The sequence below is a fragment of the Lutra lutra genome, chromosome 5, assembly GCF_902655055.1.
Source record: "Lutra lutra chromosome 5, mLutLut1.2, whole genome shotgun sequence".
NCBI classification, from domain to species: Eukaryota; Metazoa; Chordata; class Mammalia; order Carnivora; family Mustelidae; genus Lutra; species Lutra lutra.
In genome coordinates this window covers 77,131,800-77,158,124 of record NC_062282.1, presented here as the reverse complement: position 1 = coordinate 77,158,124, position 26,325 = coordinate 77,131,800, and the positions used below count along the sequence as shown (strand labels likewise).

Genomic DNA, 26,325 nt, shown 5'->3' with positions numbered 1-26,325 from the left:
TTCTCTCTCTGCCTCTGCCTGCCTCTCTGCCTGCTTGTGCCCTCTCTCTCTCTGATGAATAAATAAATAAAATCTTAAAAAAAAAATAAAGGAAAAGAGCTGTGTAATACCATTATCTCAACACAGATATTAAAAACTTTTTTCTTTTTAAAGTTAACCTAGTTTTTCGGGGCACCTGGTGGCTCAGTTGGTTAAGCGCCTGCCTTTGGCTCAGGTCATGCTCTCAGAGTCCTGGAATAGAGCCCCACATCGGGCTCCCTGCTCAGCGAGGAGCCTGCTTCTCCCTCTCCCTCTACTCCTTCCCATAGCTCCTGTGTGCTTGCTCTCTCTCTCTCTCAAATAAATCAGTAGAGTCTTTAAAAATACATTAAAGGGGCGCCTGGGTGGCTCAGTGTGTTAAAACCTCTGCCTTCAGCTCAGGTCATGATCCCAGGGTCCTGGGATCAAGCCCCACATCAGGCTCTCTCCTCAGTGGGGAGCCTGCTTCCCCCCTACCCCTCTCTGCCTGCCTCTCTGCCTACTTGTGATCTCTGTCTGTCAAATAAATAAATAAATCTTTAAAAAAATAAATAAATAAATAAATAAAAATACATTAAAAAAATAAAGTTATGTAGTTTTTCAACCAAGAGAAGTGTGAGAATAATATAGAGAATCCCTGTACTCGGACTAGATTTAACAAATCTTAATATTTTGTCATGTTTTCTTTGGATCTTTTTCAAGACTTTAAAATTTTATTTATTAGAGAGCATGTATGAGCAGGGAGAGGAGCAGAGAGAGAAGGAGAATCTCAAGCAGGCTCTGAGTTTAGCAGAGGGCTTAATCTCAGATCCCTCAGACCATGACCTGAGATGAAATCAAGTTGGATGCACAACTGACTGAGCCACCCAGTTGTCCTTCTTTGGATCTTTTTAAAGAAATAAACATAGATACAGTTAAAGCCCTACACTCTTCCTTGATCCTGTTCTAGTCCTGTTTTTATTTTTGCCTGTTTTTGTTTTTTGTCTTTACAAATTTTTAAAAGGTTGTGTGATTGCATCATAGTAGAAAGTTGTGTCATTTTTTTTCAGTTAATATTACGTGGTATATATTTTCATTTTACCACATATATTTCATAATTATTTTTATGGCCTATTTAATATTTTATAGAGGTGAAATGCCATAAGTTAAACATCCCCTGCAAGCATTTAGGAAAAACTTAACTGTTTGTTAGTTTGGTCAAGTCTACATGGTGCTTTCTTCTTGGTACTTGCTTCTTTGTTAGATTATTTTTTTAATAATACATTCCTAGGAGTTGTTTAGTGGATCAAAAGATAACTTTTTAGTCTGGAATACATTACAAATTGTTTTTCAAAAGACAAATCTCTTTCAAAAGGACCAAAATCAACATAAAAATACTTGCCCAAATGCACAGAAATGATAATGTATAAGGTTCTAATACCTTCACTTCACTCAGGAAATATATCACCTAGGAAAACTATTTGGCAATGATACTTTCCCTCTAAATGAAATTTTTTTTTTAATTTGTGAGAGAGAAAGCACACAAGCTGGGGAGGGGTGGGGGAAGAAGCAGGCTCCCCACTAAGCAAGGGGCGCGCAATGCAGGACTTGATCCCAGGATACTGGGATCACGACCTGCGCTAAAGGCAGGGGTTTTAACCAACTGAGCCACCCAGGTGTCCCTCCCGCCCCCCGCCAAATAAATTTTAAGTGGTTGTGTCATTTTTCGTAGTCACATATTTCAGAATACTTCCTGGTGGCAGTTTATCATTCTAAATTTTGTACTCCAGAGCTTGAACTCTTAGCATACCTCCCCCACCACCCTTTTTTCCCTGTTTCGGGTAATATGGTTTTCTCATTTTGCGTAGGGTATCAGTTAGCAGAGCAATCAAGCCGTTTGCAGAACCTGGCCGCCCTCCAGACTGGTTCTCTCAAAAAGTAAGTTCCCAAGCAAGTGCTCTTTTAGAGTAGTCTTTTTTTTTTTTTTTTTTTTTAAGATTTTATTTATTTATTTGATACAGAGAGAGATCACAAGTAGGCAGAGAGGCAGGCATAGAGTGAGGGGAAGCAGGCTCCCTGCTGAGCAGAGAGCCCGATTCGGGGCTTGATCCCAGGACACTGGGACCATGACCTGAGCTGAAGGCAGAGGCTTAACCCACTGAGCTACCCAGGTGCCCCTAGAGCAGTCTTAAGAGATGTGAAGTGGGTTTCCTTCTGGGCCCTGCCCTTTAACTGTAAGGCTTTAATGCCATGAAGAGAAAGCATAGTTGAGAATATCTTTTCATTTTTCCCACTGTTTGCCATTTCTTTCATGTGTGTTCATATTATAAACTTTCTTATCTGTGTAACATAATATGTACAAGGCTAAGCTTGGGAGTTGGAAGATCTGGGTTTAATATGACTTCAGTTAGAGTCTTCGGACCATGATTTTCAGTTTTCTCATTTGTAAAATAGATAAAAGTTGCTTCAGGATTGTGGTAAAGTTTTAGTCGAGGTAATACCTACAAAGCATTTAGCACAGTGCCTTACATATGGTAATTACTCAGTAGATACTAACTATCAATATTGGCTATTGGGTTGTTTTTCCCCAAATATATGAATTCTAGGTCAGAAGACTCCCTTTTCTGTGTCCTGGTATTTAGGATTTTTTTTTTTTGTTTTTTTACGATTTTATTTATTTGAGAGAGAGTCTGAGAGAGTGAGTTCACAGTCAGGGTGGAGGGATAGATGGAGAAGCAGACTCTTTGCTGAGCAGGAAGCCTGATGCAGGACCCTGTCCCAGGACCCTGGGATCATAACCTGGGCTGAAGGTAGATTTTTAACCAACTGAACCACCCAGGCACCGCTCGGTATTGAGTATTTTTAACTGATGTGACTGCAGAGTAATTTGCCCTCCTAGAAACCACTCATATCTCTTTTTTTTTTTTTTTTTTTAAAGATTTTATTTATTTATTTGACAGAGATCCCAAGTAGGCAGAGAGGCAGGCAGAGAGAGAGGAAGGGAAGCAGGCTCCCTGCTGGGCAGAGAGTCCAATGCGGGGCTCGATCCCAGGACCCTGGGATCATGACCTGAGCCGAAGGCAGAGGCTTTAACCCACTGAGCCACCCAGGCACCCCAGAAACCACTCGTATCTTAATAGAGATCTCTTCTCTAAGCCTTAGTCTGATATGGTAAAACTTTGAAAGGTTGCTTCTTTCTAGGCTTGCTCATCATATTTTTACTTTTTTTCCATAGCATTGTGCTTCCCAGTACTCAGAGCTTCTAGAGACCACTGAGACCCCAAAGTGAGTACAAAGCCAGATATTCAAGCTATATCTCTTTAGTGGAAAGTGTCCACTGTGGAAGTCTGCTTTATATCTATTAACATTACTGGGTGATTAAAAAATAGAGCAGAAGTTATCTATGGTTAAATGGTGGAGAGGCTCAAAGAAAGCAGTTGGGAGTGGGAATAGATGTTCTTCTATTAAAATACTTGTTTTTGTTTTTAAATTTTCGACAGACGGAAACGGGGTGAAAAAGGAGAAGTGGTTGAAACCGTTGAAGATGTCATTGTTCGGAAATTGACTGCTGAACGAGTTGAGGAACTAAAGAAAGTGATAAAGGAAACCCAAGAAAAATACAGGTATTTATCAGAGAGAAAATACGAAGTGGTTAGGAGAGACTAAAGGTGCTGAGTTCTTATACCGGTCAGAATTTTTTAAATAGTAGACTGAAAATCCTAGTTAACTTACTTCTCTTTCTAGACGGCTGAAAAGAGATGCAGAACTAATTCAAGCTGGACACATGGACAACAGACTGGATGAACTTTGCAATGACATTGTGATGTGGGTTATATTGTTCTTCCTTTTGTACACATCTCTCTCGTTTTATCCCGTTTTCACCTCAAGTAATCTGGCTTATCTCCTTCATCTGCCACCCCTTTAGATTTGAGTGATTCTGGAAGGGAGAAGCTGCAGAGTGGCCTAGTAGTTGGGAGGGGGGAGTGAGTTGTAGAAGGTAATGTGATGGAATATTTCTTTCTTTTTTTTTTTTTTTAAAGATTTTTAATTTATTTATTTGACAGAGAGACATCACAAGCAGGCAGAGAGGCAGGCAGAGAGAGAGGAGGAAGCAGGTTCTCTGCTGAGCAGAGAGCCCGATGCGGGGCTCGATCCCAGGACCCTGAGATCATGACCTGAGCCGAAGGCAGCGGCTTAACCCGCTGAGCCACCCAGGCGCCCCTGTGATGGAATATTTCAATATGAGGCCATAACTTAGTTTTGACTGGAAAAGTGCTTTAGTTTGCCTATGAAGAGCTGGTAGTTAGGAAGTACACTAAAAATTTTCCCGTTTTAGGGGTGCCTGGCTGGCCAGTCAGAGCATGTGACTCTTGATCTTGAGGGTGTGGGTTTGAGCCCCACACTGGGTATAGAGATTACCTAAAAGTAAAATCTTTAAAAAATTGTAAAAAAACATATCCTGTTATGCTGCTTAAGGATTCTTTTTTAGGCCTTTCCTTCAGAAAGTGCTAGCCTGGCAGAGAATTTCCCTGTGAGGGTAGGGTACTGTGACCTACAGAGGAACTAGAGCTGTCTAAGATCTTACTCTTAACTTCTCTCTTTAGGAAGAAGAAATTGGAGGAAGAGGAGGCGGAAGTAAAGAGGAAGGCTACAGATGCTGCATATCAGGGTAAACTGAACCTTGTGACTCTGTTTAACCATTAACTATAGGATACTGCATGCTAGTAACAGCTGAAGACTACATTGTAAGATAGAATCCACTGATGCTTATTTACTTGTATACTTTTCTGTATCCTCTTCTCTTTTACCAGAGTAAAAACATCCCTTTTTATTCAGGAAGAAACTCTTGGAAAATGATTTCTGCTCAGTTATCAATAGACTTTGGGTCATTTTAGGACACAAAGGCTTAAAATAAATGTTGAACATGATTAAGTTTTTAGAATTCAAAGTCCTTTAGGATTAGGAATAGCCCACTCTTTGGATAAGAACTTAAGCATTCGTAAGTCTAGGAATACATGCTTTGAGCCAGTGAGGTCTTTCCTTCTTGTTAAAAGCAGAAACCTAATAACTTGTCGAAGAGGTTATTGAGGAATGTTTGAACCACTTTGCTACCTCAGGACCTTTGAGATAGTTGAGTGAGTTTGCTTAGTGTGAGAATTATGGTTTGGAAAAACGAATCTAAAAAGTTACCTGTCTCCCAGAAGTGTTAAAGATTTCTAATCCAGACTCATAATGCAGCTTTAATTATGCAACATCTCCATTTGTCCTTTATTATAATATAGCAGAGTAGTGTCTGCTTTCATTTATTTAATCTTAAAGACTAAGTAATCGTCGGCTTTTATGTTCTAGCTCGTCAAGCAGTAAAAACACCCCCTCGGAGATTACCCACTGTGATGGTCCGCTCTCCTATAGATTCTGCCTCCCCAGGAGGTGATTATCCACTTGGAGACTTGACTGCAACCACTATGGAAGAGGCCACATCTGGAGTGAGTATATTTTCATCTGCAGGAATTGATCAGCAAAGGGGCAATAAGCCAGCAGAGAACTGAGTGATGAGGAAACGACTTTTGGCCTAGAGGCATTTTCCTCTCTTGGTCTGAATGTGAAAGACTTAAAGTACCATGTTCTGTGCTCTAAGATAAGGATGGACCTAAAAACATTGAGCCTTGTGACCTTTTGGGAGATAGGTAAAATACTACGTTAAGAATTATTTGTAAGTAAACTAGTCTTATAAAATTTCTATGGAAGTAAGTTTTCTTGTAAATAGAATATTGGTAGTGGTTAAGTAGATTGTAAAAGACAGGTTGGGTGGAATGTTTGGGTCGTTGTGGGTTTGAGTGGGTAGAAGAGAAAAAACTGGGGAAGAATGGAGTGGCTGAGAGCAGGAGGGGTAGAGGGTTTCTGGGCAGTTTCACTCAGGACTAATAATGAAATAGTTAGACACACTAACCCATCCAGATTAGTAGGGAACCTTCCAGAGTTTGAGAAGTCAGATAAAGGTTCTCTGTTGTCTCTTAGGTAACCCCTGGGACTTTGCCGAGTACCCCAGTCACCTCGTTTCCTGGGATTCCTGACACCCTTCCTCCAGGCTCTGCACCCTTAGAAGCCCCCATGACCCCAGTAACAGATGATTCACCCCAGAAAAAGATGCTTGGACAGAAAGCAACTCCACCCCCCTCCCCTCTGCTGTCAGAGCTCTTGAAGAAGGGCAGCCTCCTGCCTACTAGCCCCAGACTGGTATGGAGACTTCTGTGGGTGTTTGAGAGCTGTGGTGATTTAGTACTTTGGAAGGGAGTGCCTGGGACCTAAAATATGACATGGAAAAAAAAAAGTTCAAAAGAGAAAGAGATCTCCTAATTAAATGTTAATTTAAAAAACAAAAACAGAAACAACCAATAAGTTGATAGTATCCTTGGGTCCTGAGTTATCTGAAACCACAGTTATTTCAGTTCTCTTCTCCAGAGAACTCTTGTCAAATAACTTTTAAAAATTAGAGCTTCCCTTGGGTCTGAAATTATTCTCTTTGGATATTAACTTCATGAAGTTTGGTCAACTGCTGGAGCTTTTTTTGGGAAGTGGTAGTAAAGGAAAGCTTGAGTGTAGCCTTCACCTCTATTCTTCCCTGGTAGGTCAATGAGAGTGAAATGGCTGTGGCTTCTGGCCACTTGAACAGTACAGGTGTCCTCCTGGAGGTAGGCGGGGTTCTTCCCATGATACATGGTGGGGAAATGCAGCAAACACCCAACACTGTTGCGGCCTCCCCTGCTGCCTCAGGTAAGTCAGTACCTTTCTGTTGCCCACTTTACTTTGCAGATGTTGATCTTAGTGTGGACTGTCTTTGGTTTCTAGCCTTTAGTAGTAAGCAACTGTTAGTCGTAGATGTAAAGCCCAACTATTTTTGGTGCTGCTTCACCTGTTAAACCACTTAGTGCTCCAGATTATAAATCCATTCTTATTTTCAAAGTACTGATAGCTCTGGATGACCACAGCATAGATATCAAAGAGAAGAGTGAAGTTAGTAGTAAAACTGCTTCCCTGGAGCTTGTGAAATTATGGAAAAGTGCTAGAGATACCTGAGGTTACAGTACAGGGAATTGAGATTTGAAGCCAGAGAACTGGATTTAGTGTCAAGCCTGCCGCATACTGATTCTTTGGCCTTGGGTAGATGATTTAACCCATGAATCTCAATTTCCTCTTTTATTAATTGCAGTGTGTACTTCACAAGGATGTCATGAGAATTAAGTGAGATATATAAAGTAAAGCAAGAAAAAACTTGACAAAATATCAAACCTTAGATAGGGAAATTTGAATGGTATTGAATTTGGGTGATTTATGGCATGCTTAATTGCAGAAGTGACAGATTTATTCATACCAATTTTTCATGGTTTTGTAGTTACTGTTTAATTTTCTTCTGGGAAAAAAGTTACCGCCTATTTTTGACATACACTGTGTGTTCTAGTGCTTTGGGTCATTCCTAAATTGGAAGAAGATCTTTATTAGTAAGGTTGGAAAAAGTAAGAGTATAGATAATCTTACTCAGCAGAGAAGTTTCTTTTCATTCTTTGAGACTAAAAATTTTCTTGGTTGAGTCTTAAAGTGGCTATTGCTTCTTGTTCGTGTGCTTTCCTCTTACCTTGTTTTATGTACCTCTTTGTCTGTTAGGTGCTCCCACTCTTTCCCGGCTTTTAGAAGCTGGTCCTACACAGTTCACCACTCCTCTCGCTTCCTTCACTACTGTTGCCAGTGAACCTCCAGTTAAACTTGTGCCACCCCCTGTAGAGTCTGTGTCCCAGGCTACCATTGTCATGATGCCTGCGCTGCCAGCACCATCCTCTGCTCCAGATGTCTCCACTCCTGAGAGTGTAGCTCCAGGTGCGTCCTTGACCTGCACCCTGAGCAGCCACTAGGTCCAGAATTCCTTCTTGAGCTTCAGTTAGAGAGAGCAGACCCAGGAGCATCAACTCCAATTCAGTGCTTCTGTTCTGTTCTCCATGGACACATACCATCTTTATCCTTAGAAAAACAAGAATTTGAGAAGATGTGGGTGGGCACTTATGTGTTGGGGGAAAAGGGCTAAGTGTATAAATATGAGTGGGCTTAAGAACATGTTCTCACTCTGCTTTCTAGATAAAACTGGGGACAAGAAAACATACAAAGATGTAGATCTAAGATAACTTTTTCTGAGCTTAAGTGTATGGGTGCTTGACATCTGTCTGTAGCCTTGGTTGATCTCGACTTGGTATCAAATGAGGTTCTGAAATGTTTTTCTCTTCTTATTATTCAGTGAGTCAGCCTGACACTTGTGTCCCTATGGAGGCTGTGGCAGACCCACATACTGTGACTGTTTCCATGGATAGCAGTGAAATCTCCATGATCATCAATTCTATCAAAGAAGAGTGTTTCCGATCAGGGGTAGCAGAGGCCCCTGGGGGATCAAAGGCTCCCAGTATAGATGGGAAGGAAGATTTAGATCTGGCTGAGAAGATGGATATTGCTGTGTCCTACACAGGTGAAGAGCTGGACTTTGAGACTGTTGGAGACATTATCGCCATCATTGAGGACAAGGTAAGTATTTCGCAAAGCCCAAAAGAATCTCTCATGAGTCCTACATAGGCTTCTCTCCTCAGCCTCTCCTTCTTGTAGTAAGAATTAAATAAACAAGCAGTTCTGTTTCTGCCCGTCTCTATCTCCTTAGTCCTAAAGCCCTTTGGTGCTAACATGAGTCATCTGCCCAGCCATCACAATGCTACTGGTTTGTTCAGGACAGGAACCTGTCCATTGGTTGCTTCTACTATATGGAGAAGATGGAGAGAGAAAGCTGCAGATTGAGGCCATCTCATTTGGTGCTAACAGAATTGAGGGACTTGGGCTTATTTTTGTGAATTCAACAGTGTGTGTATTATGGGACAGGTGGATGATCATCCTGAAGTGCTGGATGTGGCAGCAGTAGAAGCAGCGCTGTCGTTCTGTGAAGAGAATGATGATCCCCAGTCCCTGCCTGGCCCCTGGGAGCACCCTATCCAGCAGGAGCGGGACAAGCCAGTATCTCTCCCTGCACCAGAGATGACAGTAAAGCAGGAAAGGCTGGACTTTGAGGAAACGGAAAACAAAGGAATCCACGAACTGGTAGACATCAGGGAGCCCAGTGTTGAGATTAAAATGGAACCTGCAGAATCAGAACAAGGCATCTCAGGTCCAGAAATAGTAGCTGGAGTTGTTCCAGCCACAAGTATGGAGCCACCAGAACTCAGGAGTCAGGACTTAGACGAGGAACCCAGAAGTATTGCAACTGGAGAGATTGTTGAAACTGATGTTCCCAGTGGGAAAGGCGATGAGACTCCACTTACAACTGTGAAGACAGAGGTATTTAAAATCAGGGGCTGGGAGGATGGAGGGTTATACCTTAGGTAAGAAGTGACTGTTCAGGCCTTTGATTTTCCTCTTGAGTTCCTGAATTTTCACGTGGTTGATGTGTCCATAGCCCACAGGTATAATTATTGCTACATACGCTTATCCTGTTCCTTGTAAGGTGACCATTAGATTCCTGTTACATGAGTAGGACTTAGAATTTCTTCTGTAGTCTCATCATTGAAAAATAAACTTGTGTCAGCTGAAGCGATGTATCAGTACTTAGAGTATTTATTCTTTTTGGTCTTCAGGCATCTCCTGAAAGCATGTTGTCTCCATCACATGGCTCCAATCCCATCGAAGATCCTTTAGAGGCAGAGACTCAGCACAAGTTTGAAATGTCAGGTAAATAGCAAGGCCAGGAATTCTGTACTCTGTAACTAACTTGAAATCCTTTGCTTTGGCTTCTGAGGGATTGTGGGTTGTGGGCAAGTAGAGGAGGTAGAGTAGGTCAGCATGGAAAGGAGAGCTGCAGGGGATTATTGTCCATAAGAAGGGGAAGGCTAAGGTGGAAAAATCTTCAGGTAGTCTTTCTCTCCTCTGCAGACTCATTGAAAGAAGAATCAGGGACTATTTTTGGAAGCCAGATAAAGGTATTTCAGACTTTTCTTTATTCCTCTTGCTGTGTGACTAGATTTCCCGATAGCACTACCTTTTTAATGAATTACAGTAAACATGCATCTTACTCTCTGAGATGAGACTGGTTAAGGAGTTGCATGGGGAAAAGTTGCAGTGGATAGTTAGGCATACTGGCAGTACTGTGGCCACATGTGCTTCCCATCTGAAAGAGTTTGTGAACATCACACAGAGCTTTCTTTTGCACATAATGCACAATGAAGCTTTGATACTTCCAGAGTGATTTGGAGTAAATAGGGATGCCAGAGTCAGGGAGAACATGTAAGAAATCAGGTTATTAGTTGCACTGTCCAAAGAAAATTATCCAGAATTTTCTTTTTAGAATTACTAAAGTGGTAGTAACAAACAGATTTAAAGTAATGCGATGTGAGCTTACTCCATCAGAGGAGACACAAAATAAAAACTATTTTTGATAACTTTGTATCCAGGGTCAGAATTCCTCTCAAGAGCAAGGGGAAAGAAGGAACGCCTCTTAGCTTAGTCTTAAGTAAGTAGCTTTTTTTTTTCTTCCTTTTAAAAAGATCCTGGGTCTTATTCTTTGTCCAGGTTCTGTATTACTTGATCAGTGAGTGTACGTAGATGGTAGTATAAGTGATAGAGGGCTCAGTCAGGAAGCAGTGTGAGGCCATTTTCTAGAACTGATCTAACCCAAAAGATCATGTTTAAAGATGCTTTGCTGGATAGCTTTGCTTGCATTTGTTGACCGGAGCACACTGTGTCTAAGGATGCCCCAGGTGAGGATGAGGAGGAAGATGGAGTCAGTGAAGCGGCCAGCCTAGAGGAGGCTAAGGAAGAAGATCAAGGAGAAGGCTATTTGTCAGAAATGGATAATGAACCCCCTGTGAGCGAGAGTGATGATGGCTTTAGCATTCACAATGCTACGTTGCAGTCCCATACACTGGCAGACTCCATTCCCAGCAGCCCTGCATCTTCACAGTTGTGAGTATCTGAGATTCTTCTTTGAGGTCAAGACAGTGAAGGTGAGAAGTAGAAGAGGATCTTTTCCTTTACTCTAACTTTATCTTCTTCTCTTTCCTCCTGGCCTGGAGCTAATAGTTGGCAAGAAATGATTAGGAATTTTTTTTTTTAATTTTTTAATTTTAATTTTTATTTTTTTGGACTTAATGCCTAGTAGGACTCCTTTGTTTCTTTATTTCAGCTCTGTCTGTAGTGAAGATCAGGAAGCTATTCAGGCACAGAAAATCTGGAAGAAAGCTATCATGCTTGTATGGAGAGCTGCAGCTAATCATAGGTGAGTTTTACCAGTCGCCTAGGAGTTTTTCTTCTGCTCCTCCTCAGTGACTAGAAAGAAGTCTGGGTGGATTTTTAGGGGATTGGTGGCTTTGACTTTTACAGTCTTTACCTACTTAAATCAGATTCCCTCAGCTGTGCTTCTGAAGAGTAAGTCAGTAATTGCACCTTACTCTTTCTGGACAGATATGCCAATGTCTTCCTGCAGCCTGTTACAGATGATATAGCACCTGGCTACCATAGCATTGTACAGAGGTAAGCCATTATCCTTTCAGCACGCTGACTTGCCTGAGTTGTAAGTTGTTCAGTCTTAGTGGATTTTTACTATAGACGATATATTTAAAGCAAGTGTTTTTGATGTGAGTAAAGGTGACCAAATGGTAAGTTGATCATTTCAGTGGCTGGATCACCAAAGATAGTCTATAAGAATTAACCCTCTTTATTACCTTTCCTAGCCAATACTTATTATAAAGGTTGACTTTAGGTTTTGGATTAAGTGCATGTTGTGGGATGAGGGGTTGGCATTTCAGTCCTGGCAGCTAAGACTAAGAGTATGTATGAGAAGATCTGCGTGATAATAATATATTTGGATCCGTTTGAGTCCTCTTCCCCTCCACTTACCTGTTGCTGTTGTTGATTTGTTTTTAGGCCTATGGATTTGTCAACTATTAAGAAAAACATTGAAAATGGACTGATCCGCAGCACAGCTGAATTTCAGCGTGATATTATGCTGATGTTCCAGAATGCTGTAATGTATAATAGCTCGGACCATGATGTCTATCATATGGCAGTAGAAATGCAGCGAGATGTCTTAGAGCAGATTCAGGTACTTTGAGGATCTTCAGTGTTTTAACAAGGATGAAATGAAAATACTCAGGGGAAGGATTCATACTGATGTTGGGAAAGGATGCTGGTGACTTTTAATTGGAATAGTCTTCAGGGACACAGGCACATTTTGTTCTTGATGGATTCATGTTGGTTTTCTCATGTTGAATTGGTAAAAGAGTTAGAAGAATATTCTTCCTTTCTTGGGTAAATACTTCAGTTTCCAGAAGTTTTTAAATTTTGGGGGGGAATAATTTTTTTATAGAATGGTGATTGCATTAAGTGTGTGAATATATATATACATATATATGTGTATATATATATTTATTTATTTGACAGAGATCTCAAGTGGGCAGAGGGTCAGGCAGAGAGAGATGGGGGGAAGCAGGCTCCCTGCTGAGCTGAGAGCCCGATGCGGGGCTGGATCCCAGAACCCTGGGATCATGACCTGAGCCAAAGGCAGAGGCTTAACCCACTGAGCCACCCGGGTGCCCTGTGAACGCATATTTTTAAAATTACATTAAGTATATACATAGTTGACCTTCAACAAATGGTTTCCTCTTCCTTTTTATCACAGATAATCTACTTCTGTCCTATAGTTGCACTGTCTGGCACCCTTTGGGATATTGAACTTCAAGGGATGTTGTCTGTATCTGCTTAGTCTGCTAAATTAAATTACCTAATGGCCTTTGGTTCACTTGGTTTTTTCTCTTTCTCATTCTTAAGAGAGATTTATTCTGTATTCTAGCCAAAAAGTTAGAGATATTTGGTATTTAGATCCTTTCACTAGAATGAAACCCTAATATGCTAAACTTTCAATTAGTCGAGAAGTATTTGAATGCTGTTTGCAAACAGATATTAAATGAAGTCCTATTTACAAAGCCAAAGGTGTCTTAATTCTTCCCTACTGGATCAGGTCTCAGGGGCCAACTGTCTTTCTTTCCCTGTAGCAATTCCTTGCCACACAGTTGATTATGCAGACATCTGAATCTGGGATCAGTGCTAAAAGTCTTCGAGGGAGAGATTCTACCCGAAAACAAGATTCTTCAGAGAAGGTGAGGAGACCAAGAAAAAGCCTGTATTCCAGTGTTCCAGAGCTAGAAGGCTGAAGCATCCAAGGAGCAGTAGATTACTACTTGGTACTTGGTGACTGCTGGGCTTCTATATTCCAGTGGTGTATAGACATACAAATCTTTGGATGTACTCATCCAAGCGTCGAAAACACTTGCTGTGACTGAAAGGTGCAGTCAGTCACTTAAAGAAATTGTGAGCTGAATGAGTGGATTATTAATTTCTCTGGGTGAGTGCTTACAAGGTGGGGGAAATGACTTTTGCAGCAGTTGGGGACCATCAGTTCCTGCTCCAGAAAGCATAATGGCCAGACTGCTTTTGGATCTCTTTCCTCTTGTTCTTGAGTTTTTAAATTTTGTCTTCGTGTGTGTGGTGCTTGTGTCTCTGTCCTGAGGTTTGGGGTGCTTGTGGCTGAGAGTTTCTGTGGAACCTGATCAGTGTTTGTTTGTCCTCTAACAGGACAGTGTCCCCATGGGCTCTCCTGCCTTCCTTCTCTCTCTCTTTGTAAGTATTGAATGGCTGCAAGGGGTGGTGTTGCCACAGAGATTCTCAGCTCCTGCTGGGGGTGGGTGGCAGAGGGAAATCCAACATGCAGACTGTGGCAATGTCTTGAACTTCTCTTTATTCAGGTCATTGAGTAAGAATCTGTCTCATTTTCTGCATTCCTGTCTTTCTGCATGTGTGTGTGTGTGGGCTGGGTAGGGACTATTTATGAGTTCATTGGACTGAAATGAAGTATTCTTGGTAAGGATCTAGGATACACCTGCTCCTCATTTTTGACTCCACCTTTTGCCAGTTCTTTTCTTGCAAATAAGATTGCTCAGAGCAGCAGCTGCTAGCTGGCTTTTTATAAGTGTTCCTCATACCAGCAGATACTCAGCACATAATTTTTTTTTCCTCTTCCCCTAATGTTGAGTTGCAAGACTGATGTCTGATACACAAATACTCAGTAAAATTTAAGGATATTAGTAACGATGAGTACTGCATACAGTAGTGGCTGGTAGAATTAGCAATATACTTAGTAAAGCTAGTCCTAAAGACTTACTGTTTTCCTCTGTGAATTGAATGACCCTCTGACTCTGTTCATTATGGGGCCCTGAGGCGTGATGTAATGGAAGAGCATCAGCTCAAAAACCACATGATCTTAAACTCACTGGATTATCTCTTGTTAACCTTGTTTTCCTCATCTGTATGATGGCGCTATATAATGAGATACCTGTCCAGCCTACCTCACAGGGATGTTGTGAGGATAAAATGAGATCAAGGTATGGAACTGGCTTTGAAAAAAATTAAAGTGTTAAACAAATGCAAGGTGGTATTTTTATTGTTAATGTCGCCTCAAAGGCAGCTTATGTTCATGAGGTCTGAAAAGTTTAAGAGTCCTTGCATGTTAGAAATGTAAAAATGGCCTAGCCCAGCAAAAGTGTTCACTGATTCATCTTGCCTACAGGCATCAGCCTGTACCACGGACGGAACACTGTAATCTCCCTTCTTTCTTACTGGCCTGCAACAGTGACTCTGGATCCCCAAGCAATTGGCTGGCTGTTGCAAAGCTGGTTAATAGGATGTTTTATCTATTGAAGACAGCAAAGTATTGCACAAGAGGAAGGAGCTGGGCTGCAGGGAGAGAGCAGCAAATGGAAAGAAGCCTTCTGATTGTCCTGATCTCATGGAAAACAACTGTCAGGAGGTGCTAGGGAACTAGTGCCAGGGTCAGTCTGCAGGAAAGGCCTTTCTTATAGGGACCAACAGCTGGACAGGTATGTTAGCCAAGAATCTCACTACCCACTCCCCTTTCTGACCCTCCCACCTTTCTTTTACTCTACCTGTTCTTTGAACACAGCTTGGGGCCTGGGTGGGATGACTGATAGTCATTCTTTGGGACCCCAGGTGAAACCCCAGTGACCTGTGTGGTGGGCAGGAGCAAAATTGTCCTGCTTTTCTTCTCACAAACTACTGCCAGGAGTTTTTTAGCCTACTCTGTGGGAAGACAGATCTGTACCTCTCATTTCCTGGATTTTTCCGCTGATTTCTTTTCCTTCTTCCCCAAGATACCACATCCCCAGCATTGTTGCAACTTTTTTCTTAACCTCCTGATCAACTCACTCATGCTCCCTTTCTTTGTCTGCCTGTCATCTAGGATGGGGGCACCAGGGGGCGCCGCTGTGCCATTGAAGCAGATATGAAGATGAAAAAGTGAAGCTTCAGAGTATCCTCATTGAGCTGAACCTGAAGTAGAAGTAAACAAGATAGAGCTTGGGCTTGTCGGCCCAGTTCCAGAAGTGGAAGATACAGAAGAGGAGGCACGTGGGCCATGTGACATGAGCTGGGGAAACTCTCTCAGAGAGTTGGAGTAGCACAATTGCCTGTTGTAGGGCAAAAATCATGGGCTATGTTAATGTCCTAATGTGTAGCTAGCAGATTGTAGCTAGTTTGTACTGTCTGGTGAAGTGTACAGACTTTTTAAAACAAAACACCTGTGAAGTGTGTGTGTACACAATAAAGTGAAAGAAAAGAAAACTCTAGCCTTTGGTGTGTTCTATGTCTATGTGTGTGTGTGAGAGGCTTGAGATTTTTTTCTGCATGATAGTTGTTATATCATCTGTGGAAATGAGATGATTGGGGGAGGAAGTGGTATTATAATATGAACTATTCAACAGCCTAGAGAAGGTAAGTAACCAAGATTGAATTATAATTAATGTTTTAAAGTTTTGCATTGTGTATTGAGGATAATCTTATTCAGCTTTTCTTGAATGTTTTGGGAAAACTTAAGGTTTTCAGAGTTCTGTTTATGGTATTGCTTTTAATGAATATTAGAGCATGGACAGAGGTAGCACTGACCTTTATCTCAGACATTTGTCCTACTTAGTGTATTATCTTAGCAGGTGGTATTTCTAGGACAGTGTGACACTATTTCCTTCCTGATTCTATATGTAGGGTTCTTGTGTATTTTATAATTCATTGCTATTTGAAGGCTAAAATCAGTTTAAGGGGAAATTTATCATCTGAGTTTATTCCAATTTTTGTTACTAAGTAAAAATTAACTCCATGAGGTGAACCAGTTAGGAGCCTTATATTACACAGAAATGGACATTAGTAGGGTATTGTCTAGTACATTGAGATTTCTTGAAAAAGATGTGTTTAAGAAAGATAATAGAAGTTACTGATCTTTCTGGCTTAAACTATGAAGCTTGTTAGGATGCTAAGGAAGTAGAAGACACAGTCTTGTGGGGTGACGGAAGGGAAGTCAGTCAATCCAAGAATTAGAAGATCAGTAATTGTAATACAGGGGTGCCTACATAGCTCAGTTGGTTAAGCATCTGACTTGATACCAGCTTAGGCCTTGATCTCAGGTTCAAGCCCCTCATTGGGCACCACGCTAGGTGTGGAGCCTACTTTAAAAAAAAAAAAAAAAGGAAAAGTATATTCCCAAAGCAGTCTATCAACTTGCATGTGGTACAAGTCATGAAGCCCTAAAAATGGCAGAAGATTGTAGAGGAGATCCATTAAAGGATACAGACTTTGGGTTGGTAGAGAAGGTGACAGATGTGCTTTACAGCACATTGGATTAAAGCTCAAGAAACTGACCAGGAGTTTTTGGCATTTATTTAAAACGGAGGATGGGCATTGAGAAAAGTTTCCATGGATGGAAATTGATAAGTGGGCTTGTTGACTGAATATAAGAGAAGTAAAGAGGATTAGGAAAATAGTGTTGATAAGAGGGAAAAGGGAGTTTGGGAAAGAAAATGATTTTGGAGATATTCAGGAAGAGAAGTGATTTTAGTTAGAAACGTTAAAGCAGATGGTGTGGCACCTTTGCGTACCTGGAAAAATGAGACCAGAATGCACATAAGAAGTAAAGGTGGAGATACAGGAGCTATTTGAGTAGAGATCAAAGTTGAAACCTCAAAATGCAGACATTATTTTTAAGTATTAATAAGGAAGCAAAGGCCAGACAATAACATAAAAGAAGGATTTCCTGCAACTGGTAAAAGAGGAGGGAGGGGTCCCGGGGTGGCTCAGTCAGTTGAGTCTGATTCTTGATGTCAGCTCAGGTCTTGATCTCAGGGTCATGAGTTTGAGTCCCACACTGAGGTGCATGCTGGGTGTGGAGCCTACTTAAAAAGGGAGAAGAGAAAGGGATAAGAAAATCAGGATAGTGTAGTGTAATGAGAGGAGGGGAAGATACTTTTAAAACCTGTACTGTACTCATTCTGAGAAGTGAGTTGGCTATGACTGGAAGAATGCCACAGATGATTTTAAAGTATGTTTTGAGGATTAAGTGGTTGATTAAAAATGTCTATACACTTAGCAAAATATCTCTTGTCCCTTAAATGTATTGTCTTCCAGTTGAGTTTAGGGGTGACTGGGGATAGAAGAATTCTGTTCAACTAGCTATGCTCCTATACCTTTCTTTTGGAGTATGAGGAAACCCAAGAAAAAATTACTGGGTAATACCTCTGTTACACTGTTTAATATGAGGCTTTTTCATTTTATTCCTAATGACAAACATTTCATCTCCTGGTATCTCCCTTCAGTTAGCTTTTATTCTTTGTAATGGTGAGTAGAAAGAAGTTTCTGATCCCTCAACTTTGTACTGAAGATTGGAGATGAAAATGCCTTAGAAATAGCAGTATGAGTGAATTTAATGCATTTTTCTGTGTATTTACAGATGGGGCGTGAGTGGGTTTGGTTCGATTCGGAACAAGACTATCCCAATGACTCTGAGCTGAGCAACGACTGCAGGTCCCTCTTCAGCTCATGGGATTCCAGTCTGGATCTTGATGTGGGCAGCTGGAGAGAAACTGAGGAGCCAGGGGCTGAGGAACTAGAGGAAAGCAGCCCAGGGAGAGAACCTAGTGAGCTGCTTATGGGGGACGGAGGCAGTGAGGAATCTCAGGAAGAGGCAGAGGAAGTCACCCGTCAGAATCTCCTCCACTTTCTGTCTGAGGTAATGGGGAACCATTATTTCCAAAGTTGGGAGAGTCTCCACTTCCTAAGAGAATGCTTGCCCATACATACATTTCTACCACTCTTAATATTGTTTACTAAAATGTAAGCTCCACAGTGGCAGGAACTAAGTTAATTGTTATGTCTCTAGGACTTCGTGCTAATACACAATATGTGCTGAATATGTACTTTTTGACTGAATGTTCTAAGATCCCAGTCATAAGGAGCCCAAGGTCATAGGAAGTGGACTGCCTTATGAATATCTGTTGCAATTCATTTTTCAGAGTCATGGGAGGTGACACCCGAACTCTTGGAAGGTTATAACATTATGACTTCAAGGCAATATTTTACAGTGTCCTTATTACCCTGGTTTAGGGCTGAAGGCCAGAAATAAACCGAATTGGATAGTTTATATTTATGTGGCAACTTAACACATTCAGGAGAACCTAGGTCAAGATAAATCCATATTATGTGTTGCTACTTCTTTCTGCAAAGTCTGTGGAGGAAAAATTTTCAACAGTTTTCTTGACTGCCACTCCCATTTGATCAGAGTTGACACTTGACATGAAAAATTAGAGCACAAGCTCTTTGAAGAGGCAAGAAATATATCTATCTTATTTACTATTAGGTTCCTAGCAACTAGTTCAGTGTCTGGGTATCTGAGTTATTTTATACATCTTTTTTTTTTTTTTTTTGAAAGATTTTATTTATTTATTTGAGAGAGAGCACAAGCCGGGGGTGTGTCAGAGAGGGAGAAGCAGGCTCCCCACTAAACAGGGAGCCTGATGTGGGGCTCAATCTCAGGACCCTGGGATCATGACCTGAGCCGAAGGCAGACGCCCAATCCACTGAACTACCCAGGAACCCCTTTTTATACATTTTAATTGATGGAATGAATTAATTAATCTGTTTGCATCTCAAACTGAGTCATAGTGGCAATGTAATCATGTAACGTTATTGATATATAGATAATGGTTTCCACTGGTGTTCCTATGCATACTATGATTGCAGGTAGCTTACTTAATGGAGCCATTGTGCATTAGCAGCAAAGAATCAAGTGAAGGTTGCTGTCTTTCATCTGGTACCAGACAACAAAAGGGAGGGGAAATGGAAGCTATTGAGAAAGAAGAGTCATGCAGAGAGCCTGAACAGCCTTCAGCAGGGGTAGACCCCGTGTTATTTGAGAAGTCACTGGGAGAAAATGGAAGGCCAGAGGTGGCTTCAGCACCCTCAGATATTTGTGTAATTCATCCACTAACCACGGAGAGTGAAGAGGTGAGTGAGTAACTTAAACCAGCTGGCTGATTGGTCCTCTACCCAGGGAGGCAGAACACATAGTTACTGCATGCAGGCTAACCCCAGAAAGTTTGGGTTCCTGGGGGAAAATCCAGGTTTCAGTGCCCTTAACTGTAAATGTTTTTTCACTGTAAATGGAGTAGTGGTGCTCTCTCTACCTTAGGTTTGCTGTGAAGTTGAAGTGAGACATTTCATGTAAAACACTTCTCTTAGTGCCTGGCTTACAGTGAGCAATCGATACACTTTAGAATGTCATTATGTTGAATATTAGGCCAGCAACTCAAGGGCCATACTGACAGTTTTAAAAGGATACAACATCCACCTAGAATTAGTATATTGGTCTCTTACTTTTTCTTGGGATACAGAATCATAGTTCTCTGGCCAAATTGTCAACAAGAATTCATTGACTAAGGTCTGGTTAAGTCATCTTTCTCCAATCTCTTGTATAGCCTTATGTAATTGACCCTTTCCACCTTAAAGTCAACCTTCATTTACCCCATGCAAGTAAAATTACCTTGCAGATAATAAATCTCTTTCTAAAGATCTCTTTGTTTCTTGGCATTCCCTGGGGAGGTTCAGGAAGAATCCAAAGAGGAGGACCAGGGTGAAGGGTATGTGTCAGAGGTGGAAGACCAGCCCTCTTCAGGTGAGTGTGATGATGGCTTCAGCATTCAGGAGACTCCTCTGGTGGATATCCTTTTCAGCCGTGCTACCTCTTCAAATTTGTAAGTATGGATTTTTATCCAAGATTGTTAAGATTCACACTTTTACTTCTGTTTATGCCTACTTGAATTCATTACCATGAACATGGATTACTTTTGTAAATTAATAAAAAATTAAAATTTGGAGAACACTAGGAATAGAACTAAATATAACTTTATTGTATAAATAGAAGTCTATGTTTTCCTCTTAAGAAATAAATCTGTTTCAGGCATCTGGCTGGCTTAGTCAGTCGAGTGTGTGACTCTTGATCTTGGGGTTGTAAGTATAAGCCCCATTTTAGGCAAAGAGCCTACTTTAAAAAAAAAAAAGTTTCATTGACATTGAGAATCTCTTTCATAAGTAACCTTTCTCTATTTTTTTTAAAAGATTTTATTTATTTATTCGAGAGAGAGAGAGAGCATGCATATGTGTGAGGCAGGGAGGGTCAAAGGGAGAGGAAGAGAGAAACCTTAGCAGACTGCGCTCAGCACAGAGCCTGATGTGGGGCCTGGTCTCACAATCCTGAGATCATGACCAGAGCCAAAACCAAGAGTTAGACGCTTAACCGACTGTGCCACCCAGGTGCCTCAATAAACTTTCTCTTTAATTACTGTATTTATTCAGGAAACATTGCCATTCAGATTGTCCCTCAAGTCTAATACTGAAACTGTACTTCTTTCAAAAATACTTAAACAACCCCTTGTAACTTGTAATTAAAAATTATTTTGAAGTATTGATCTCCTTTGTTTCTTTTTTTTTTTTTAAGATTTTATTTATTCATTTGACAGAGAGAGAAAGATCACAAGTAGGCAGAGAGAGAGTGGAAAGCAGACTTCCCACCGAGCAGAGAGCCCGATGTGGGGCTCGATCCCAGGACCCTGAGACCATGACCTGAGCCGAAGGCAGCGGCTTAACCCACTGAGCCACCCAGGCGCCCCTCCTTTGTTTCTTTTTCACAGATCCTGGGAAATTGTTTGTATAATTGTCTTCTTATAAATAATTATGAAGCTAAAGAGTACACTGTGGAAACTTAATTTTTTTTTTTTTTTTTTTAGTAAAGGGAATTTTTTTTTAAAGATTTTATTTATTTATTTGACAGATAGAGATCACAAGTAGGCAGAGAGGCAGGCAGAGAGAGAGGAGGAAGCAGGCTCCCTGCCAAGCAGAGAGCCTGATGTGGGACTCCATCCCAGGACCCTGAGATTATGACCTGAGCCGAAGGCAGAGGCTTAACCCACTGAGCCACCCAGGCGCCAGGAATTTCTTTTTTAAATCAGAAAAAAAAAGTTTTTGTTATGGTAATAAATAGTTCCTTTTCTGGGCCTGGTCTTGTATCTATATACTGAGAGAAGATAGCATGAAGTGTTGTTTTTTTAAATAGCAGATTTCAAAATTCTGTTATGCAAGTAGAACACAGCTTAATACCTACGTTGTTGAAGAATTGCTTCCTTTGCTTTTCTGTAACGTCCTGTGTAAGTATGAACAGAGGGCATATATGATGACTTTCCAGAAAACGGGAAATCTCTAATCTGGGACATTTTATCTCATGACATTTTAGTACCTTGAATGGCAAAATCCACGTTCTTATTTTAGGATTTAGGATAAACATGGAATATTAGAAAACAATAGATAATAGTAATTGAGTCTCCTTGGCCAGATGACTTAAGGGAAATAAAAAGCTGAGATTTTGTGTTACAATCAGGCAAGCTTAAAACTACTTTGAAAGATAGACGTTCTCCAGGCTCCTCTTTTCTTGGTTCCCCTTAATTGGTACTCTCAGGAAAAAATAGAAGTAGAACCTGTGGAGCACCACTCTAAGCCTGCAGGTGCTTTCTGTTCCCATGTTTTTACTTGTTTCCTGACATGGCATTTCCAAATAGGTGGAAATAAAGGTAAGCTAGGGATTATTTCTTAAAACATTGCAAAGGTGATAAATTATGAGGTTACAAAACCTAAGGCAGTACCTTTCATATAATGGAAACTTAATACCGTTTGTGTGGATATATGAACAAAAATGCCCTGGTACCAAGGAACTGTTATTCATTCTGGTCAACTGACCAGAAATAAAGGAAGAGGTTTGTTTTGGTCTTTAAATGCCTTGTTCTGATAGGGTTCTGGATTTAAGGACAGTTGATTTTTGTGTATATAATTTAGATGCAGATGAGATACCATATCCTGAAACTGGATAGTTGTTTGGAATTGTTCAACTTGGAGAAAGATAAAATGAGATGTGAGTTGTGCTTGAATGGACACACACTGTATGGTATATAAAACACAAAGAGGGTGTGAAACTTTAGGTGTAAGAAGAACCCATTTTGAGAGATTAATGCAATATATTAAGTAGGAAGTATAACGTAATGTTAAACTTTGGAATAAAGAGAAAACTTGTCAACTGGGAAGATTATAAGATGAAATAAAACATTGGACAGTAGCATCTGGAAGAAAAAATAACTAGACCATTTAGCCCAGAGAAGGAAGGGCCATGAGGAAAAATGAATTTTTTTTAGGTATTTTGTTAGTGAAAAGGAGAAATATGTAAATTGTATAGAATTCAGATGAAACATAAGGGAATTCCCTAAGATGTATAACCAAGTATTTCCTTCTCAGGAAATGTAGAGAAATACTTATTACTGTGGCATGTTTCTGCATAAACATAGGACCAGATTCATTTCCGAAATACTTAATACTATGAAATATGTGAGCACTTACTATGTACCATGCACTTGGGGAGCATCAGTGAACAAAGACTACCTCATACACCAGTTTTTTAGAGTCACAAGTGCTGAAGAGCAAATCAGCAAGAGTCCAAAAGACAGAAGCAACTGTAGATTGATAGTAGAAAATAACTGTTTCATTAGGTAATAGTGACCGGTAAGAGAATATGTGTAGTGTTTGGGTTCTCTTATGGAAGGATTAAATATGTTTTAATTTCTGGTGTTAGTTCCTTCCCATATTAAGTAGGAGCACTATATAATGAGGAAATCTCTTTACCTACCTGGGAGAGACAGAATACCATATGTGAAGTTACTGTTTCCTTTCTGTCCTGTTTTATCATATAGGTCTGATATAGGCCAGAGTGACCCTGTTCAGGATCACTTGTTATTTAAGAAGACTCTCCTGCCAGTCTGGAAGATGATTGCCAGTCATAGGTAGGTCTCCAAGCCACTCTTGGCCTTCACAGTCACTCTTCTCATTTGAATGACTTTCCAGAGTTTCTTCATTCTCTCAGAGTTTGTCCCTTAACAGGTTCAGCAGTCCTTTTCTGAAGCCTGTGTCAGAAAGGCAGGCCCCAGGATACAAGGATGTGGTGAAAAGGTCAGTGGAAAAGGGGTCAAGAACAGTTGGTTGCTTCTATATCTGTCTTTTCAAACTTTATTTCTGATCCATCCATCCTTCTTTCTTTCTTCCTCCCTCCCTCCCTCCCTCCCTCCCTCCCTCTCTCCCTCCCTCCCTTCCTTCCTTTCTTTAGATTTTATTTTTAAGTAATCTCTACACCAACATAAGGCTCAAACTCACAACCCCAAGATCAAGAGTCACATGCTCCACCAATTGAGTCAGCTAGGTACCCTGATCATTTCTTTATTTCATTTAGATTACTTACAAACTCAAGATATATTTTATATCTGAACACGTTTGTAAAGTAAGCGTAAGCTTGGTCTTCATTTGAGAAAGAATGCAGGGAACAAAAGGAAAATAATAGGCTTTTTTCTTTTTTAGTATTGATTTTTTTAAAAAAGATTTTATTTATTTATTTGACAGAGAGAGAGAGAGAGATCACAAGTACACAGAGAGGCAGGCAGAGAGAGAGGGGGAAGCAGGCTCCCTGCTGAGCAGAGAGCCCGACATGGGGCTTGATCCCAGGACCCTGAGATCATGACCTGAGCCGAAGGCAGAGGCTTTAACCCACTGAGCCACCCAGGCGCCCCTTAGTATTGATTTTTTTTTATTAAATATTTTATTTATTTATTTGACAGAGAGAGAGATCACAAGTAGACGGAGAGGCAGGCAGAGAGAGAGAGAGGGAAGCAGGCTCCCCGCTGAGCAGAGAGCCCGACGTGGGACTCGATCCCAGGACCCTGAGATCATGACCTGAGCCGAAGGCAGCGGCTTAACCCACTGAGCCACCCAGGCGCCCCTAGTATTAATTTTTAAGTAACATCCATTCATTGTAATCTTCCATACCAAAGCCTTTGATAGCTTTTGGTACTTTCTTTTGGACCAAAGCTTTAAAAAGAACACTATATTCACCAAGCCGTTATAAGTATGCTAAGGCAAAGATGGTAATACAAATGGCTATTATAAACATTGATAGCACTATTTTGGATTTTTATAGCATAATTCATTAAAAATGCTGTCATAAACCAGTGTTTTAATGGAGTATAAAAGATCAGGAAAGCACCTTTGGACACAGACTCTTTCATTCTATACGTGAGGAAAGTAAGGCTCAGAGGTGCTCATGACTTTGGGTGATCAACAGTAAATAGCAGAGCTAGAACTAAACCCTAGATTCTTAACCTCCTAGTTCAGTCCTCTTTCTACACTGTTATGTCTTCCCTTATCTACTGTCTCTCTCTGTCTCATTAGTTATTTATCTAAACATTCACTTGATTCACACTCTTTTCCACAAAAGAAGAAAAAAATTCTTAGCTTTTGAGTATATAGTAAGAGCAGCAGATTAAACAACTTGTATAGGACTACACATTGAATAGTCAGTAACTCCTCTGTGACAGACTAATCATGGGTCTCCTTACAACTTTGGTATGTGGGGCCAGTTCCCCTCCTACAGGGGTAGAGTATAGTGGCCTCTGGAGTCAGGCTGCTTCTAAATTGGAATCCAAGCTGTGTGACTTTGAGCAAGTACTTAACCTCTTTAGCATTGGTTCCCCACTGCCAGTTGGTGATAATAAGGTACCTAGCTTTTATAAGTTTACTGAGAGGGTCAAGTGAATTAATATACAAAGTACCTTGTACTTGGCAAGGTAAGCACTTGGCCTGTTGTAAAAAATCAAATGTTAGCTGCTGTTGCTGTTTTATTATTTGATGGGAATTAAGAGCTGGTTCTCTAAGAGAGCATGTTAGGTCCCACATAAAGGTTTTGATTTCCTTTGGTTTCTCTTGGCCATCTGCAGACCCATGGACCTAACTAGCCTGAAAAGGAATCTGTCTAAGGGACGGATTCGCACCATGGCTCAGTTCCAGCGGGACCTGATGCTGATGTTCCAGAATGCTGTGATGTACAATGATTCTGATCATCATGTGTACCATATGGCTGTGGAGATGCAGCGAGAAGTCTTAGAGCAGATTCAGGTACTATATGTAGCGAGCTGTAAGAAAAAGGAGTACAACCTCTGGAATCTGATTTCAGAAAGTCTGTGAGAATAAGAGTGATGTTAAGGTGACCTTGTTTTCTCAGAGTTTATGTTTTGTTTTGTTTTTTAAAATATTTTCTTTATTTATTTGACAGAAATCACAAGTAGGCAGAGAGGCAGGCAGAGAGAGGGGGATGCAGGCTCCCTGCTGAGCAGAGAACCCAAGGCGGGGCTAGATCCCAGGACCTTGAGATCATGACCTGAGCCGAAGGCAGAGGCTTAACCCACTGAGCCACCCAGGTGCCCTCAGAGTTTATGTTTAGACATGGTTAAAGGCCCTCAAGTATTGACATTGTACCTACTGCTTTGGAAAACTCTAAGCCTCTGTAGGACCAGCTTTCATAGATAGTGAAGTAAACTAGTATAGGAAGATAGGCAGCAGTGGAGGAGTCTCAAGAGAGATGGGGATAGATAAGTAACTGGAGCTCCTGTTTCCAGGGCCTCAAGTCAGAGGGTTAAACATGCAGACCAAAGCTATACCTGTTGATATTAATGTATGTTCACACTGTCCCATCTACAGGGGTAAGACATGGTAGGCAGAAGATGACATTTGGGAGTTTCTTTTCTGGGAAGGAGCATATTTAAAAGGAAAAAAAGCATAGTCAAACCTCATTGCAGAAAAAGAAAATTGCGTTCAAATCTCTATAGTTTTGGGGCGCCTGGGTGGCTCAGTTGGTTGGGCAACTGCCTTCAGCTCAGGTCATGATTCTGGAATCCCGGGATCGAGTCCCACATCGGGCTCCCTGCTCAGCAGGGAGTCTGCTTCTCCCACTGACCTCTCTCCTCTCATGCTCTCTCTCATGCTCTCTCTCTCTCTCTC

At 41.0% G+C, this 26,325-nt stretch overlaps 1 protein-coding gene across 2 annotated transcripts in view; it reads left to right on the top strand.

Moving 5' to 3' along the window:
- BRD8 (bromodomain containing 8) overlaps nucleotides 1-26,325 on the top strand; it is a 35,209-nt gene that overhangs the window by 8,431 nt on the left and 453 nt on the right. Inside the window, exons 3-27 of one of the 2 annotated variants that reach the window (XM_047729239.1) lie at nucleotides 1,866-1,935; nucleotides 3,233-3,282; nucleotides 3,498-3,620; nucleotides 3,742-3,822; nucleotides 4,602-4,666; nucleotides 5,347-5,483; nucleotides 6,016-6,234; nucleotides 6,627-6,771; nucleotides 7,660-7,869; nucleotides 8,282-8,562; nucleotides 8,908-9,360; nucleotides 9,657-9,750; nucleotides 9,952-9,998; nucleotides 10,766-10,980; nucleotides 11,201-11,293; nucleotides 11,479-11,547; nucleotides 11,941-12,118; nucleotides 13,068-13,172; nucleotides 13,648-13,692; nucleotides 17,861-18,139; nucleotides 19,150-19,413; nucleotides 20,008-20,159; nucleotides 23,196-23,285; nucleotides 23,383-23,451; nucleotides 25,266-25,443. In XM_047729239.1, coding sequence (XP_047585195.1) covers nucleotides 1,866-1,935; nucleotides 3,233-3,282; nucleotides 3,498-3,620; nucleotides 3,742-3,822; nucleotides 4,602-4,666; nucleotides 5,347-5,483; nucleotides 6,016-6,234; nucleotides 6,627-6,771; nucleotides 7,660-7,869; nucleotides 8,282-8,562; nucleotides 8,908-9,360; nucleotides 9,657-9,750; nucleotides 9,952-9,998; nucleotides 10,766-10,980; nucleotides 11,201-11,293; nucleotides 11,479-11,547; nucleotides 11,941-12,118; nucleotides 13,068-13,172; nucleotides 13,648-13,692; nucleotides 17,861-18,139; nucleotides 19,150-19,413; nucleotides 20,008-20,159; nucleotides 23,196-23,285; nucleotides 23,383-23,451; nucleotides 25,266-25,443 — 3,712 coding nt within the window. The remainder of the gene's footprint in view (nucleotides 1-1,865; nucleotides 1,936-3,232; nucleotides 3,283-3,497; nucleotides 3,621-3,741; nucleotides 3,823-4,601; nucleotides 4,667-5,346; nucleotides 5,484-6,015; nucleotides 6,235-6,626; nucleotides 6,772-7,659; nucleotides 7,870-8,281; nucleotides 8,563-8,907; nucleotides 9,361-9,656; nucleotides 9,751-9,951; nucleotides 9,999-10,765; nucleotides 10,981-11,200; nucleotides 11,294-11,478; nucleotides 11,548-11,940; nucleotides 12,119-13,067; nucleotides 13,173-13,647; nucleotides 13,693-17,860; nucleotides 18,140-19,149; nucleotides 19,414-20,007; nucleotides 20,160-23,195; nucleotides 23,286-23,382; nucleotides 23,452-25,265; nucleotides 25,444-26,325) is intronic. The other variant, XM_047729240.1, reaches the window with a different exon arrangement.